At 40.4% G+C, this 16739-nt stretch overlaps 1 protein-coding gene across 2 annotated transcripts in view; it reads right to left on the minus strand.

Moving 5' to 3' along the window:
* The window catches only part of LOC149250945 (uncharacterized), a 22632-nt gene extending 7543 nt beyond the window's left edge, over positions 1-15089 (minus strand). Inside the window, exon 1 of one of the 2 annotated variants that reach the window (XM_089459287.1) lies at positions 14645-15089. In XM_089459287.1, coding sequence (XP_089315413.1) covers positions 14645-14956 — 312 coding nt within the window. In that variant the 5' untranslated portion in view covers positions 14957-15089. The remainder of the gene's footprint in view (positions 1-14644) is intronic. The other variant, XM_089459288.1, reaches the window with a different exon arrangement.
* Positions 15090-16739: the final 1650 nt, after the last annotated feature.

Here is a 16739-nt window from a genome sequence, read left to right on the forward strand (position 1 = left end):
ATTTGTCCACATATAATAATAAGTAATGCACAATATATAGCTTTGAGTTATCTAAAATAAAGCATTGGAGCTATCACGATAAGACTAACTTATTTCAGTTAACCTATCTTGACCTTAACATGCATTGACGAAACCAGTTTTCTACGGAGACGCGTCCCCCAGTGTGAGGTGTACGCACCTCAGCCTTCCCACGCACTTGGGATAGAGAGACATCTAGGGAAACATTTTTCCACTTCCCCCGTCCTCCAGGGTGGAGGGCAAGAACCTCATGTTTACCACGCACCTGGGATGGGGGACGCTTGGGGAAACGTTTCCCCACATCACCCTTTTGGGGAGACGCAGGGGAAATGTTTCCCTGGTGTGGGGGACACATTTACCCAAAAGGGGAGCTTGTAAGCGCCCCCCCTCAGAAAGGGCTAGGCATCCCCCCTTAATTTTGCTTGAAAACAATGATTTATGAGTGGAGAAGCTTAATATTCAACACTAGGGCTCGAATAACGCTATGTAATTAATAGCAATGTTAAATTTTTAAAGTAAAATTGACATTCTCCTTTATCTTTCTTTTTTGGGGGGCTTAACACACGAGGTATTTGATCTTTGATTCTCATGCTTTACACAATACTTCATGACAAACGCCAATTGAGCTGCCCCCCATGGGCTCAATTAATCATGACATTCTCCTTTATCTTTCATTTTCATCCTTTCACTTAAATTTTTAACATTACCATGAAATGGATGAATATATTTGAGAGTGGTTCCAACCTCACTGGATTTCATATGGAGAAAGTAGAATTTTAGATATCACTCAAAATCCAGCAAACTTTCAAGATTTCATGATTGGGGGGATTGCAATGTTTCCATTGGATTTTGTATGTATGAGGGTATGGAATTAGCATTAATCAAGAGCACTACTCTTTACTATTTTTAAGTTTTAGTTATAACAATTTACTATTCCAGTCTTCAAATTTCAGTATCTACTATAGTCTATTTTGCTTAGTTCTAATTAGATTCTAGAATGATGAATGATGAATTTTAATTTTAAATCAACTTAGAATTTAGAATGGCGAATGATGAATTTAATTTTTAAATCAATGTCGATTCTAGAATGGTGAATATGGATCAATGTATTTATGCTTTCATTATTGAATATGAATTTGAAATATATATATATATATATATATACCCCGACATCTTCCCTAAATTTCCTTAAAATTTGATGGTACTCCCACACATCCCCCCGGTGCATCTCCCAATGCACGTGTAATATTCCTTTCGGAATATTTGCCTAAAATCCCCAACATTTAATTTCAAAAAAATACACCATAATAAATTATACAATTTTACCAGCGCAAATAAAATTTCAGATATAGAAGAAACTGCAACTTTGAATAAACACGAGACTTATGCAACAAACTCAACAAAATTCAACCTTATTATTATATTAAATATGGTTATGAAAACCTTTTACAAACACCAGCAAAAGGCTGACAATAGCTATTACATCACTGGAAATGAAGCCCAAATTGAAGATCTAGGTGATCCCCACAGATTTGCTCCAGATCTGCCCTCCAACTGATGTCAATGAAGCTCTATGAGACTTCTAAAGGAAATCTCCACAATAATGAGTTGGGGTTTCGTCCAACACAACAAGAAACCCAAGGGTTTTCATCCTAGGGCTCTCAGAACCTGAAAACCAAGTTCTCAAACTTCCCAAGAGAAAATATTCCAAATCCAAGATATCCCAAATGCCTTGCTTTCTCCTCTTTTAAAGATTTGATGGATCTCTCTCTATCCTTCTAGAAGCACTTTTATTTTATTATTTTATTTTCATTTTAAAAGTTCCTCCCTTTTATTTTATCTAAGTGATTTTTTTTATTTTATTTAAGTCACTTTTAATCCCGGAAAATGATTAATCCACCTCTATGATTTCTCTGGTCACTGAAATTCATTTTTCATCATCCCATTCTGTAGATTTCTTTATTCTGGTTCTCTAGATATTTGCTGCAAATAACACCTTTAGCGTATTTGATTAAAATATGCTTGATAATAACCCCGTTTTACAAGAATCGTTGGAATGCAACAAGACCAAGAATGGATTGTGCAAAACTGACCCTAATGATAAAATATAGCAAGCAAACCCCGTCGAACCCCATAAAACCCCTAAAAAACCCTTCGGGCTCACATATGACATAATCCCACTCCTGTGACCTAGCTAACACAAAACTTGGGGCATGGGAATCCGCCCTAACTACATCATAATGGAAACCAAATATGGGAATATTACAAATCTTCCCACACCATAATTGCTTGCCTCAAGCAATCCACATATGTCAACTGTAAAGGCATTTGTACACCAATACTAGGATCCCATATGAAACCATTGTGTCACACCATGCCTCTATGCCACCTAATCATGAATGGATCCCTCGATACATGGATCCCAAACAAACCTTTGACTCATCCTACCACCAATAGACCCACCTGGATCCCATTGCCAACTCGAGCATCTCGTATCCCTCATGTCTAAGGGCTCTTGTTGTGTTATTCCCCTAACTACGAATATCTTTCCCAAAATCGCCCCACCAATAGAATATCAACTCATAATCTCTCCTAAATCCATCCCGTGGGAAGGATCGAATGCATGAACACTTGCACATGGAAAAAGTCCATTATGCCAATGTTGTGCCATGCTCAACTCATGTTGCTCCACCTGGTCAAGACATTAGATCCATCTAGAAAACTTTGCCCCTCTCTCTCCAATGTACAGAGGTGGGCTAATAGTGTTGCAAGCCTTGCCTATCTTCCCCCGACTCGCCCCATCAATAGAATAGCAACTCATAATCTCTCGCCAATCCATCCCGTGGGAAGGATCAAATGCATGAACACCTGTACATGGAACAAGTCCACTATGCCAATGTTGCACCATGCTCAACTCACGTTGCTCCACATGGTCAACCCATAAGATCCATCTAGAAAAATTTGCCCCTCCCTCTCAAATGTACAAAGGTGGGTTAATAGTGCTACAAGCCCTATCTATGTACTCCTAAAGAGGGTTGCTCTAAAACTCCAAAATATGCTCCCCTGGCTACCTAGTTAAGGACGTTAGTTGTTCCCCAACGCTAGATAACTTGGCCACTAACTTGGCACACACAACTCCAAGCTCCTCAATTTTATTGATTTGCTGCTAGATGGTGCCTCAAGGTGTTTGGATTTTCTTCTTCATTGCCATAAGATCTATCCTGAAATGCCCAATCTTCTCTTGGTAGCTATCATCCAGAAGTCTTGTCACCCAGCTGGATGTCTCAGCACCTACTTGCATTTCACAGATGGCTAGTCCCAAGGATGAATGCTCAACCATCTCATCCATCACTATCACTTGAGCCTTCAAAGGGCTCTCCAAAAGAGGAAACTCGTGATCCTCATGATGCAAATCTAAGTCATGCTTCTCCTCATGATCATGCAAGTTAGAGTGCTCCTCATGCATCTCCTTGCCAACCATGGACCCTCAACCATTTCTTCAATCTACTAACATGAATTCTTTTCCATTTCTCGATCTCCTTCAATTTTTGCAACCTCATCTGTTTCTCTGTCCTTTTTAACTCCACACATGTGATACGGTGTCCAAGCTGCCTCACATGTGAAATAGATCTTCTCTCTTCTCATTTGATTTATGCTCTTTCTTGGAAGTTCCTCATATTGCTTTTGCTTTGGCTCCTCATCCTTTCTACATCTGAACCCTCCCAAGGTTCTTCTCATAAAATTTCTTTTGAGATGACAGTTAGCACCGATAGTTGCAAGCTATCTTAATGACTCGTCAAACCTCTGTTGCCCTTTGGCCAAGTCACTCCAACTCCTTGGTGGATCGTCCATGAGCCAATAAATTTGCAAATTTTCAAATTCCTCTTGTGTTAATAGCCATTAAAAGTCCTCCCAAGTTTCAAGGGTTTTGTTACAAAACAAATAAATAAAAAATTGGCATAGATTTTTTCTTGAGAATACCATAAAAATTTACTCAGGATTTACCAGCAACCAAATTAATATGCAAACCCCAAAATAGAAATTCTCCAATTCCAGCAATTAAAATTTTAAGATGGTAAAATTTTAAGATTGTAAAATTTTAAGATGGCACACGGTGAGTAAACCCTTAAATTTTTGGCTCACGAACTATTGGATAATATGATCTTCAACTGATCGCAATTCAGCATCAAATCATCTAGTGATTCAACCCTTGATCTGCTACAGCAATTTTTCCCTTAATGAGTCTGGTAATTCGGCCTAAGAAAGGATAATTTTCCCCCGCAACTTGATCAACTCGGCCTCCTTTATTTGCCTTCACCTAATAAGAAATTCGACCACCTGCAACAATATCGTACCCAGCGATTCAACAACTTGGCCTCCAATTATTTTGCTCCTCGAGATAGGCAAATTCGAATCAGATGAATTCGGCCTTTTCCACTTTGTATTTTGGCCCTTTTCCCTTAATCGATCTACTATTGTAAATAGCTTGAGTGTTGTATGCGGCCCCGAAGATCAATCACTCAATCTCTTCCTTTACCACTTCGACCTGAATCAATTGTTACACACTGGCCTCCTCGCATGGGGAAAATTACAGCCCCTGCGCAGTGGTGATTTTGGCTTTTCTCCCAATGCATGATTTGTGACTACAACTAGCGATTTGTCTTCAAGAATTTCAGTGGTGAACAATGTAATAATTTGGCGACTATTCTACCAACACAAATCAAGACCGTTCAACCTCATCTTTAAATTCGACCTCCTTTCCTGGATTTGTTGTTGATAATTACGGCCTCAGTAAAAAGATAATCATGGTTTAGGCATATTGCTTGCTTACGGTGTTGATTACATTCACCCTTTCCATAGTCGGATCGGCTAGGAAATGTGACTTGTATCTTCACTATGGCCTCTTTTTCAGCACTTCACTCAGCCTCAATAAGCCTGGCAACATGTCCTCTATGCATTAACTCAACCTCCTGGTGATTAAAGAACTTGACCCACAATTGGCCCTTCTATATTGACCTCAATTAATAATGCGTTCCCTAAATTCTTGGAACAGTCCCCGCACCAGATCAATCTCACGTGTTCCAAAATTCATGCATCCATGGCCCTAAATTATCCACTCGGCCTTGATTTGGAATGCTCACATCGTCAACACCTCTTCAGTGGATGGGTATAGTGTTGGGCGTGGGATCCCCCCAAGGCAAGTTTTGGGGCTTAAAGCCCAAATTTTGACTATGTCCAATGTAAAGACTCTGCGATTTATGGGCGCAGAACGCGAAGATGGAAAATGAGTCAGAGGGTTGTCTGCCCTCATTTTTGTAATATAATGTTGGTTCGAGAGATCTACCCATGGTCCGCGGACCATGGGATTGTATAAATAGAGCGAGGCTCTAAGTGTAAAGAAAAGCAGAGAGGAATGAATCAATGGGAGATCTAATAAGGAAGCATTGATTCTAAGTGTAGAGTCGTGTCTTTGGGTCGTAGAGTAGAAGAAGGCTCTGCAGCTGAGTGTGCGGATCCCTGCAACTGAATGCGCAGGGCAGATTGAGTCTGTAACCAGTCGAAGCATTAATAAAGAGAAGTTCTACAATATTTTTGTGTATCTTTTCCTGTTTTATGCATTGAAGTATACTGGGTATGAATTGCAAGTTTACTGTTTATTTGTTGTGCGAACTTATATGAATGTGCTGAAAAAAGTGAATATAATATAAGATATATGTTTACACGAAGATAACTAACTGTTATAAGAAGATAAGTAAGATCCGCAGCGTGACTTGGGGAAATAGTGCAAATCGCTGCTCTAGCAGCGCGAAAGCCCCACAGCCCCTGGTTAGGGTTGCGCGAAGACAAATATAACAAGGGCGCGAAGGCCTCGCAGGCCAGGAAAGTGCGCGAAGTAACATGTGCGAAGGTATTCACAGTTGGACTAAATCAACCCCTCAGACATCTCAAGGGTGCGGAAACCTGGTTCCAGCATCCCCCCATACTGCTTCGAGTGAGACCTCAGTTCGCGCTCCGCGGACTGTTGCCGAAAGGGCCAGTAGTACAAGGATTTGTTTGGCTAATTAACTCTGAACCTGGGTCAGGCCCCAACAAGCCAACAAATGGTTTTGTTGCCGAGACCGGAATCTGCATAGAGATGTCTGATGTCGTATCATTGGAATCCAACTAAGAAAGAAATTGAAGGTTGGTTGGACAGAAGAATTCACAAGTTCGCGGCGCAGGAGAACAGGAATCCGCGACTATCAAAAGAAGAGTGGTTAGACTACTACCTGTACACAGAGATCCACGAAATTTTCTTCGCATCTTTCCCTATTGAGTTGTACGAGTGGATCGCGAAGCTAGTAGATAGCCAAGGAAGGTGCAAGCTCGACAGTCCTATTGTGTGGACCCCAAAATTGGTGCGCAGATTGGAAGCATCGGAGGATAAGATCGTGCGCGTTGTTGATCACTGGCTCGATCGGATTATAGGAGGATTCATTACTAAGTTCGTAGTAGACACTACGATAAGCTACAGCGAGGCCGAGTGACGCTTTCTCAAAGGACCGCGAGGTAAGTACATTAAGTCTCTGAACACTTGGATTAAAATGCTACTGTGTGAAAAGCGGATTATGCGAATACATTGATGTTCGGGGCTACGCGAAGTGGGAGAATTTACAGAAATGAAGGTAGTGCAGAACTAGAAACTAGCCTCTTGATTTCACCTCCGCGAGGGGACAAGGCAGAACTCGCGAAGGTCTCACCAAGAAGCGCGATCAATTTGATAAGGCATAGGATTCTGCGCATACCACCCCCACCCACACCACCACCAGCTTCACCACCTTCACCCCCATCTTCACTCGTACCACCTCCGCGACCACTGCAAGTCAATATGGCAAGCGCGATAAAGTTGCCAATGTTTAAGGGAGTAGGAAATGAAGATCTGGACCAGTTTTGGTTCGTAATAAAGGTTGTATGGAAAGCGCAGGGAGTTACAGATAATAACATAAGGAAAGCAACGTTGGTTAGTGCTCTGCAGGATCGCGCACTGACTTGGTATATCAAGCATTCTAATGACAATCCAAATGCGAAGATCGCAGATATCCAAATTGTGTTGAACAGAGAATTTAGCAGGCCGAAGTCAAAGGCGCAGTCGATCATTGGATTCAAAGAGATCACAATGCTACCATGCAAGACCCCTTGGGAATTGGATCAGAGACTGAAGTGCACAATTCGCGAAGCTAATATGACTTTGACGAATGGACAGCACCGCGAATGGTTTGTAGCATCGCTGACGCCGCATTTGAGGAACACGTTGTCGCAACAAAGGTTAACAACTCAAGCAAAGGCCTTGGAAATCGCGATAAGGCTGCATGAGACCCCGATACAGAATCCTAACCTAGGAGTTTAACAAATCCACGCGCAGTTGAAAAACTTATGTCTGAAACAGGACAGAACAGCTCGCCCAGAAGTGCGTGAAGAGGTATGGTGTGTTAAATGTAAGGGTCAGGGTCATGACAAGGACCATTGCCCAGTGTTCGCGAATTACCTCGTGGGAGGAGGACCAATGCCGTTAAGACCGGAGACCCAAGCAGGACCTAGCGCGGCACCCGCTTTGTGGTGCGCGATTTGTCAAATAGGAGGAAAGCATGCTGCGGACAGCTGCCATTTGTTACAGAAGTACACACAGAATTCACAACAGTTGTTCTGTAATTTTTGTAGATCGGTTGGACACGATGAGCGCACCTGTAAAAGCTATGAGCTGATGATGGATAGGACTCCCACCTACAAAGTTCAGGCCGAAACACGGCCCCTTAACCAGAACACAGGAGTGGCGCGAACCGGATTTTAGGGGCGTAGACAAGGCTGAGGTGGAGGAGGACCTAGAGGAGGTTGCGGACAGCTAATATGTTACAATTGCGAGGGGCCAGGACATTATGCCCATGATTGTACGAATTCAACGCGTCCATCATGTCTGTATTGTACCTTGTTTGATCATGAAACGGAGGATTGTCCCACACTGATAATGAGGTTGCATGACAAGGGAGCGCTCCAACCTCCCCCGACTCAGAACCTGCAGATGATGAGGTCTAAGCCGCGCGAGGAAGACCCTAATGTGAACATTGTGCTCCAAAGTGGAATTACGACAAGAGATGATAAAGGCAAACAACCTGAAGATAGTACTTGGGTTCGCAAGGCTCCGATGAAAGAACCAGAGTTTGATTTGGAGCGCGCTAAGGAAACCTTCATGGAAGCTAGGAAGAGCTTCGTTGATGCCTCCACTTCAGGAAGCAAAGACAGACCAGAGCCAGAAATGGACCCATCAATGCTCACAACGTTCCTAAAAATATGCATGAAGCTTCTGCGCGACAGTAAGGCTGTAAAGAGATTGCAGGAACTTATTAATAGATGCGCAGGAACCGCGCCAGGAGAACCGCGCGTAGTCCGCAAGATTGGAAAGCATGCGACGAGGACGGGAGGAGAAATGAGGTTGACCACGCACATAAGATTATATGAGATGAACCAAGTAATTCTGGACCTAAGGTCGGACGCGAACGTTCTACCGAAGCAGAATTGGGAGTGAATGGGAAGGCCTACACTGCAATGGTATCCTATCTAGCTATGAATGGCGAACCAACAAAAGATAATACCCATGGGGAGATTGCAGGGAATCACCGTGGATATTGAAAGGGCAAGCGCGCTACCAGACTTTGAAGTGATAGAGATTGTTGATGACAACAATCCCTACCCCGCGCTCTTAGGAATCGATTGAGCCATTGACATGAACGGGGTGATAAATCTGAAAAAGCACATGATGATTTTTGAGAAAAAGTCTCTGCACGTAGTCGTGCCTTTAGACCCTGCAAAAGGATTGTGCTACATAGAGTCGGTGCGCAACTACGAAAGCGACGACGATTTGGACTGCATCTACAAAATAACCGCACGAGAGCAAGACTGAGTAAACCCCACCGCGGATGGACAAATCTCATGCGAGCACGAAAGCTCCTGTACATCGGATTCTGATGAGGAAATAAAGCGATGGTAGAACTGGTTGCACGAGGTAACCACACTGAACTATAATATGATGACAAGATCGTTGCATTACGTATCAACGGAAGTAAGGGATCTGCCTACTTATGATGGGTTAAGTGAGGTAGATGCTTTCCTGAACAAATTTGAAAAAGAGGTACCGAAACAACAACTTTTCGAGGCTTTGAAATGGGTACTACACGCTACGCTCGCGAGGTGGTGGGGTACGCACCAAGGAAGCTTTGAGGACTGGCGCAAATGCAAGAGAATGATGCGCATGCGTTTTGGGAAACCTCAGATGCGACTAACAGACAAGAATGACGAACGGGATGATCCGCGCACGCATCTATCCAGGTGGGTACAGGCACATGGTAAACAACCTGCGCGAATGCATATGGACTTCACGTTCGGGAACACGGTTAATAAGCATGTGTTGGCGAGGCAATTGCGCAAATGGTCCCTCCAGTTGGGACGACGAAGTGTGGAAAGAATAAGTGTGCAGAGGGTTAACCATGCAAAAGCCTTTAACGAAGTGTGCGAAGCATGAACAGGGTATGCAACGCGTAGCGGAGTGATTGGAACCTACGCGTACCAGCAGTTATGTGGGCTTATAGGACAATGTGCAAGAAACTGATAGGACAGACACCTTTCTGGCTGGTCTATGGAGTGGAAACCGTAATGCCAATGAAGTATATTGTGCCTAATCTACGCATAGCAGTGCTCACAGGCATGACGGACCACGGAGCCCTGGAGGAGAGGCTCGCGCAGTTGGAGGAACTTGAAGAGGAACGGTTTTTTGCTAGATTCCATCAGCAGGTACAAAAGCAGCGTGAAAAGGCCTGGCACAATCAACATATTAAGTTGCGCACCTTCAAGGTAAATAATTTAGTGTTACTATATGACAGTAAGTTTGATAAATTCCCGGGAAAATTCAGAATGCATTGGTTGGGACCATATGTTGTTAAGGAGGTCATAAACGGAGGTGCAGTGCAGCTGGCAAAGCTAAATGGAGAACCTTTCCCAGGCAAAGTGAATGGCAGTCGATTGAAGCCATACATGGGTGGCTCGGCTATCTGACTAGCCAACAAAAGCACAGTCTTCGCGCTCCAGGTAGCTGAAAGAAGGCGCGGGACTATAAACAGATGCAGGGGACGCAGGAATAGATACAGGGGAGCAGTTCCGACATCGCGGTCTCGGAACAACGCGTACAGGAGATACAGCAGGCAGCCGCTCAGTGCGTTGCTGACCTTGCAGCAATCCGAGCAGAGTTGGGAGGTCTCTGCACGAAGATCTCCACACCGACAGAGTGACTCGAGGGCGAGTCACAATGTTTATGTTGGGGGCCTGTTGGGCGTGGGATCCCCCCAAGGCAAGTTTTGGGGCTTAAAGCCCAAGTTTTGACTAAGTCCGATGTAAAGACTCCGCGATTTATGGGCGCAGAGCGCAAAGATGGTAAATGAGTTAGAGGGTTTTCCGCCCTCATTTTTGTAATATAATGTCAGTTTGAGAGATCTACCCATGGTCTGCGGACCATGGGATTGTATAAATAGAGCGAGGCTCTAAGTGTAAAGAAAAGGAGAGAGGAATGAATCAATGGGAGATCTAATAAGGAAGCATTGAGTCTAAGTGTAGAGTCGTGTCTTTGGGTCGTAGAGTAGGAGAAGGCTCTGCAGCTGAGTGCGCAGAGGCCTAGTAGTCCACAGCTAAGTGCGTGGACCCCTGCAGCTGAGTGCGCAGAGGCCTAGTAGTCTGCAGCTGAGTGCAAGGACCCTTGCAGCTGAGTGCGCAGGGCAGGTTGAGTCTGTAACCGATCAAAGCATTAATAAAGAGAAGTTTTACAATATTTTTGTGTATCTTTTCCTGTTTTATGCATTGAAGTATATTGGGTATGAATTGCAAGTTTACTGTTTATTTGTTGTGCGAACTTATATGAATGTGCTGAAAAAAGTGAATATAATACAAGGTATCTGTTTACACAAAGATAACTAGTTGTTATAAGAAGATAAGTAAGATCCGTGGCATGACTTGGGGAAATAGCGCAGAGCGTTGCTCTAGCAGCGCGAAAGCCCCACAGCCCCTGGTTAGGGCTGCGCGAAGACGAATATAACAAGGGCGCGAAGGCCTCGCAGGACAGGAAAGTGCGCGAAGTAACTTGCGCGAAAGTATTCACAATTGGACTAAATCAACCCCTCAGACATCTCAAGGGTGCGGAAACCTGGTTCCAGCATCCCCCCATACTGCTTTGGGTGAGACCTTAGTTCGCGCTCCACAGACTGTTGCCGGGCCAATAGTACAAGGATTTGTTTGGCTAATTAACTCTAAACCTAGGTCAAGCCCCTACAAGCCAACATATAGAGTAGATTGGGAAACTCTACTCCTTTTCACGTGGGAAATGTATTTTGACCCATCTGTGAAATTCCGCCCTTAAAAAACAAGAGCTCGGCCTTGGTTTTTACACACAATCTGGCCACTCCACAGATATACTGTGACCCTCCTAGGTTCACAACCCTCAACTCAACAGTCCACTTTACTGCAACGCAGGCATGAAGAATTATGTAACTCAGCTCTCGGCCCCTTACACATATAAATCTTAGATTTTGACAAAGGTTATACCAGAATTTGGACTTAGCAAATGGTGGATTTCGACCCTAGCCAAAACAAGAATTTGACCGCACTAATTTTCTTGCTGCATCTTCAAATCAGCTTCCACAAATAGTAAATTCAACTTTGGCAATCACTTGCTCGCGCTAGGGTTTCAGCTCCCATGAACTAAAATCAACCCTGCATGAAAATTCCAACTGCCATGGAAACTTATGAATCTAGTCACTGATAAAATTTCCCCTTAAACCCTCAGGGTAGCAAGAAAACCAACTCTAATACCATTGTAATATTCCTTTTGGAATATCTGGCTAAAATCCCCAACAATTCGTTTCAAAAAAATACACCATAATAAATTGTACAATTTTACTAGCACAAATAAAATTGCAAATGTAAAAGAAACTGCAACTTAAAATAAACGTGAGGCTTACGCAGAAAACTCAGCAAAATTCATTTGTATTATTATATTAAATATGGTTCTAAGAACCTATTACAAACACCAACAAATGGCTAACAATAGCTATTACATCACTGGAAATGAAGCCCAAATTGAAGATCTAGGTGATCCCCACTTCCAACCAACAGATCTACTCCAGCTCTGCTCACCAACTAATGTCGATGAAGCTTTATGAGACTTTTGAATGAAATCTCCACAATAGTGAGTTATGGTTTCATCAAACACACCAAAAAACCCAAGGGTTTTCGTCCTAGGGCTCTCTCCACCTAGAAACCAAGTTCTCAAACTTTCCATGAGAAAATATTCCAAATCTAAGATATCCCAAATGATTTGTTTTCTCCTCTTTTAAAGATTTGATGGATGTCTCTTCGTCCTTCTAGAAACACTTTATTTTATTATTTTATTTTCATTCTAGAAGTTCTGAACTTTTACTTTATCTAAGTGACTTTTAATATGCCTCTACGATTTCTCTGGCCACTGAAAGTCACTTTTCATCATCTCATCCTATAGATCTCTTTATTCCAGTTCTAACGAGCCATTACAGTGAAGTGTTTCTCCAAATAATTCGCTCCAAATAACACATTTAATGTATTTAATTAAAATATGCTTTATAATAACCCTGTTTTCCGAGAATCATCAGAATGCAACTGAACCAAGAATGAACTATGCAGAACTGACCCTAATGATGAAATATAGCAAGTGAACCCCGTCAGACCCCATAAAACTCCTTCAAAACCCTCCAGTCCCACTAATGACATAATCTCACTCATGTGACCTGGCTGACACAAACCCTGGAAATCCACCCTAACTACATCATAAGGGAAACCAAAATTGGGAAAATTACAACCCACATCCCCCCGTCCCAGAGTCTTGGTGGAACATTGGATGAAACCCAAGTTGAAGTAAGTTTGACTTGAAGCATATGCCTATTTTTGGTATAGCTAGTGAGCAATCAACATGCAAACAAAAGTAACCAAGTGTTCATTGTAAATAGTTGATTGAGTTGAAAAATATTTGAGCTTTCCCTTCAATCTGTGGATGTTTCACTTTTGAGGGCTTCATCACATTAATTCTAATGTCTTTTGTGAGTTTGTGTTGTTATGATCCTGTGACCATGTGCAAATTCAAACATATTTTAGTTCTGTTTTTTTAAATTGAAAGTTTACATATTTAAAATTTTATATGTGAGATACCGCAGTCCACCATACACCCCAGGCCCTGATGGTTTTAAATCTTAAAAATATATTCTTCAATGAAAAATAATTAGAGCAAAAGTAACCAAGTGTTCATTGCAAATAGTTGATTGAGTTGAAAAATATTTGAGCTTTCCCTTCAATCTGTGGATGTTTCACTTTTGAGGGCTTCACCACATTAATTCTAATGTCTTTTGTGAGTTTGTGTTGTTATGATCCTGTGACCATGTGCAAATTTAAACATATTTTAGTTCTGTTTTTTTTAAATTGAAAGTTTACATATTTAAAATTTTATATGTGAAATACCGCAGTCCACCATACACCCCAGGCCCTGATGGTTTTAAATCTTAAAAATATATTTTTCAATGAAAAATAATTATTTCATGTTATTTAAGAAAGAAAAAAAACGATTCAGCAAGCTTTTACTAGACCCTGATAAGGTTGCAAAGAAGTTTTCATCAAGTACAAAACAGTTGGACAATTGTGCTATTCAAAAGATAATTGTATATGATCTGGAAAAAAACAGAATGTCCGGTCTCCATTCCCAATCCTATCATTATCATTGTCGAAGTCAATTTTAAAAAGAGCAACTTTTGACCATAAATTTCTCTTGCTTCTTCCATGCTTTCCTAGATGTGAATAGATTGTCTAGCATGGAGACAGAGGGATAATTTTTGCCCATTTAAGATAGAAGATGATTTTTTATATTCCTCAACTGAAAGGAAAAATGTTGTCATTAGAGACAAATCCGTCCCCGGTGAAAAACAGTCCGCCAGAGATTGAAAAGCGATTTCCATATATTGGTGAAAATGCATTAAAAATAAAATAAATAAAAGAGAATGCATGGCGGTGGGTAATTTAAAGCTATTCAGGGCAGAAAATTACAGTATTGAGTACATGTAGCGAGCAATAACCTGGGAAGGGGGGTAATTTAAAGACTATGTAGGGCAGAAATTTACATTGTACAACTGGCTAGTAATAAGCGCCGTTAGGGGGCGTCATTTAAGGACTATTTAGGGCAGGAAATAACAATGATTTGTACAAGTGGCTAGCAATAAACGAATTGATGAATTAATACGAAAATTCTCTCCCATCTGCTGCGGTAACCTGCTTTAAACTTTTCGTGCCGGTGATTAAAAATTAAAGAGCTGATTCGAGAGCAATAACATAATTGACATAAACTTTGCCAAGGGTTTGTACTGGTGCTTAAAAGGCGGAAACAAATCTCGCCGATATGACAGTAAATTTGTAGGGTTTGTTTGAATACTTTCTCCAAATATGAAGCAAATTATAGACTATTTCCCATTAACGGAGAGACAAAATACACAATTACAGCCGGTAATTTCAGACAAGGAAAAAAACGAAAACTCACATCTGAAGGGCAATTTTCCAACTCGGTATATGGGCAACCAGCTGCAAGGGCGTTCCCACAGCTGCTTTGAGAAGAGTTATGCAATTTCTTGAAATCCTGGACATTTTTACAAAATTCCTCCAATTCTGCCTTCAGCCTCTCGTTTTCCGACCTCTGAAAGGCCAATTCTTCCTCCAGTTTTAAACACCGCTCATGGATTGTAACAGATTCCTTGTGTTCATGGTGACGTTCAATAGCATTCCACGCTAAATCTGCAACCTCGGCGACCCTGCCAATCACTTCCAGGTCCGGAACATGATTACTTGTCACCATTTTTTTTTCTTTCGCAAATAATTCTTCCCCTTCCCCTGGCTTTGTAGATTGCAGAGGTTTGAAAGATACGTAATCTTGTTATTATTTTTATTTAGTGGCCTGGAGCGTGAAGAATTCATAAGAAATTTGTTTAGTTTCCATTTGTGTTTCTAATAATTTTATAATTTATTCCCATGATTCGAAAACTTGGAGTGGGGCATTCTTATTTTAGTATGTTATTAACACCGAACAACCATAATATGAACTTCCGATAACAAGTTGAGCAAAGCTAACCATATTATAATATTAGTACAACTATATTAATTAATAAATTAATATTATAATGGTGGTTTGTAGAGTTTTGTGGTGTGGTTTTTGTGATTCAAAATTTAGATATTTTATAGTTTTTATTTTCTGTTGTCTATGTTTGAAATCTAGAACAAGACTTATCCTTAAGATTTATTTATAAAGAAGAGAAGCAGAAGTTATAAATATGTTCAAGATTCATTTACAAAGAAGAGAAGCAGAAGCTATAAATATGGTTTGGAGTGATGTCAAGGTGGAGAGCCGACCAGCTCAAAATGAAAGAAAACAATTTTTATTTATAATTCATTATTTAATATATTTTTATTTTTATTTTTATTTTTAATTTTATTTTAGTTTAATAATGATTTATAGTCTTTTAATTATTGTTAATAAGTTATAATGTGAGTTAATGTAATATTTAATAATATAAATAATGATGTTATTGATTATTTATATAACTATCTTTATTTTATAACTTATTATAATAAATTACATTTTAATTTTATTTTTATTAAATTTAATTTTTTGTTTAATGTTAAAGGAGTTAATCTATTGCTTCATTTTTGCTAGATTATTTAAGCGTGTGTTATTAGTTTAATGATGTTATTTAACTTGTTCTGACGATGAACCACACTGGTTGGTTCCAAACGCGTCAACAAAGGTCTTTAGGCCGAAGTTCTTAACAACTAAAAGTAATATAATGTTGATTATTTATTGCTAATAAATTATTTATTTTAAACCTCCCTAATACTATTTTGCTATTATGTCTTTTAATTATTGTTAATATATTCCAATATGATTTTTATTATATTTGATAATGATATTCTCAATTTCATTGTTACCTTTATGTTTTCAAAATATTGTAATGAGGTTTTTTTTATTCTTTTATAATTTATATTTAATTTAATTTATTTAGGTTAAATAATGATTTTTTAGTTTTATGTATTATATTACTAATGCTTAGATTTCTGATTTATTTAAGCTTGTGTTATTAGATTATTGTTAATATATTCACTTATGTAACTTAATTATACCTATTGTTAGTTCATGATATTAGCTTATATAAGTGGTATTTTTCTTAATAATGTTTAATATTATTTTAGGGTTTTGAGAGTGATGGAGTTGGTAATTAAGGATGAGTCCAAAGAAGGGATGGGTTTAAAAGGGGGGGTATCATTCATACTGGGGAAATCATGAGAGGTATGAAAGGGAAATCATGAGAGGTATGAAAGGAAAATTTTATAGAGGAGAGGGGAATGTGATATAGGATATAATTGTGAGGGGTCGAGGTGTCGGGCGGGCATGATGCAGAATGGTAGGGTCGAAGAGAAGGGGAGGGGAGCATTTTTATTCAATGTGGGGGAGAAGGGAAATCCAATTTCTGCTAACTTCCCAGCCTCCATCTTTATTGAGGTTGTGCAGGTGCTTGATGATTTCGAGTGCCTCCCGCACTTTACGCTTGGAATGATGTTTTCCAATAGCAATGACCTTTGTGTCT

Source organism: Pinus tabuliformis, chromosome 7 (assembly GCF_031772625.1).
Source record: "Pinus tabuliformis cultivar Carrire ecotype Pingquan chromosome 7, CPIR1, whole genome shotgun sequence".
NCBI lineage: Eukaryota > Viridiplantae > Streptophyta > Pinopsida > Pinales > Pinaceae > Pinus > Pinus tabuliformis.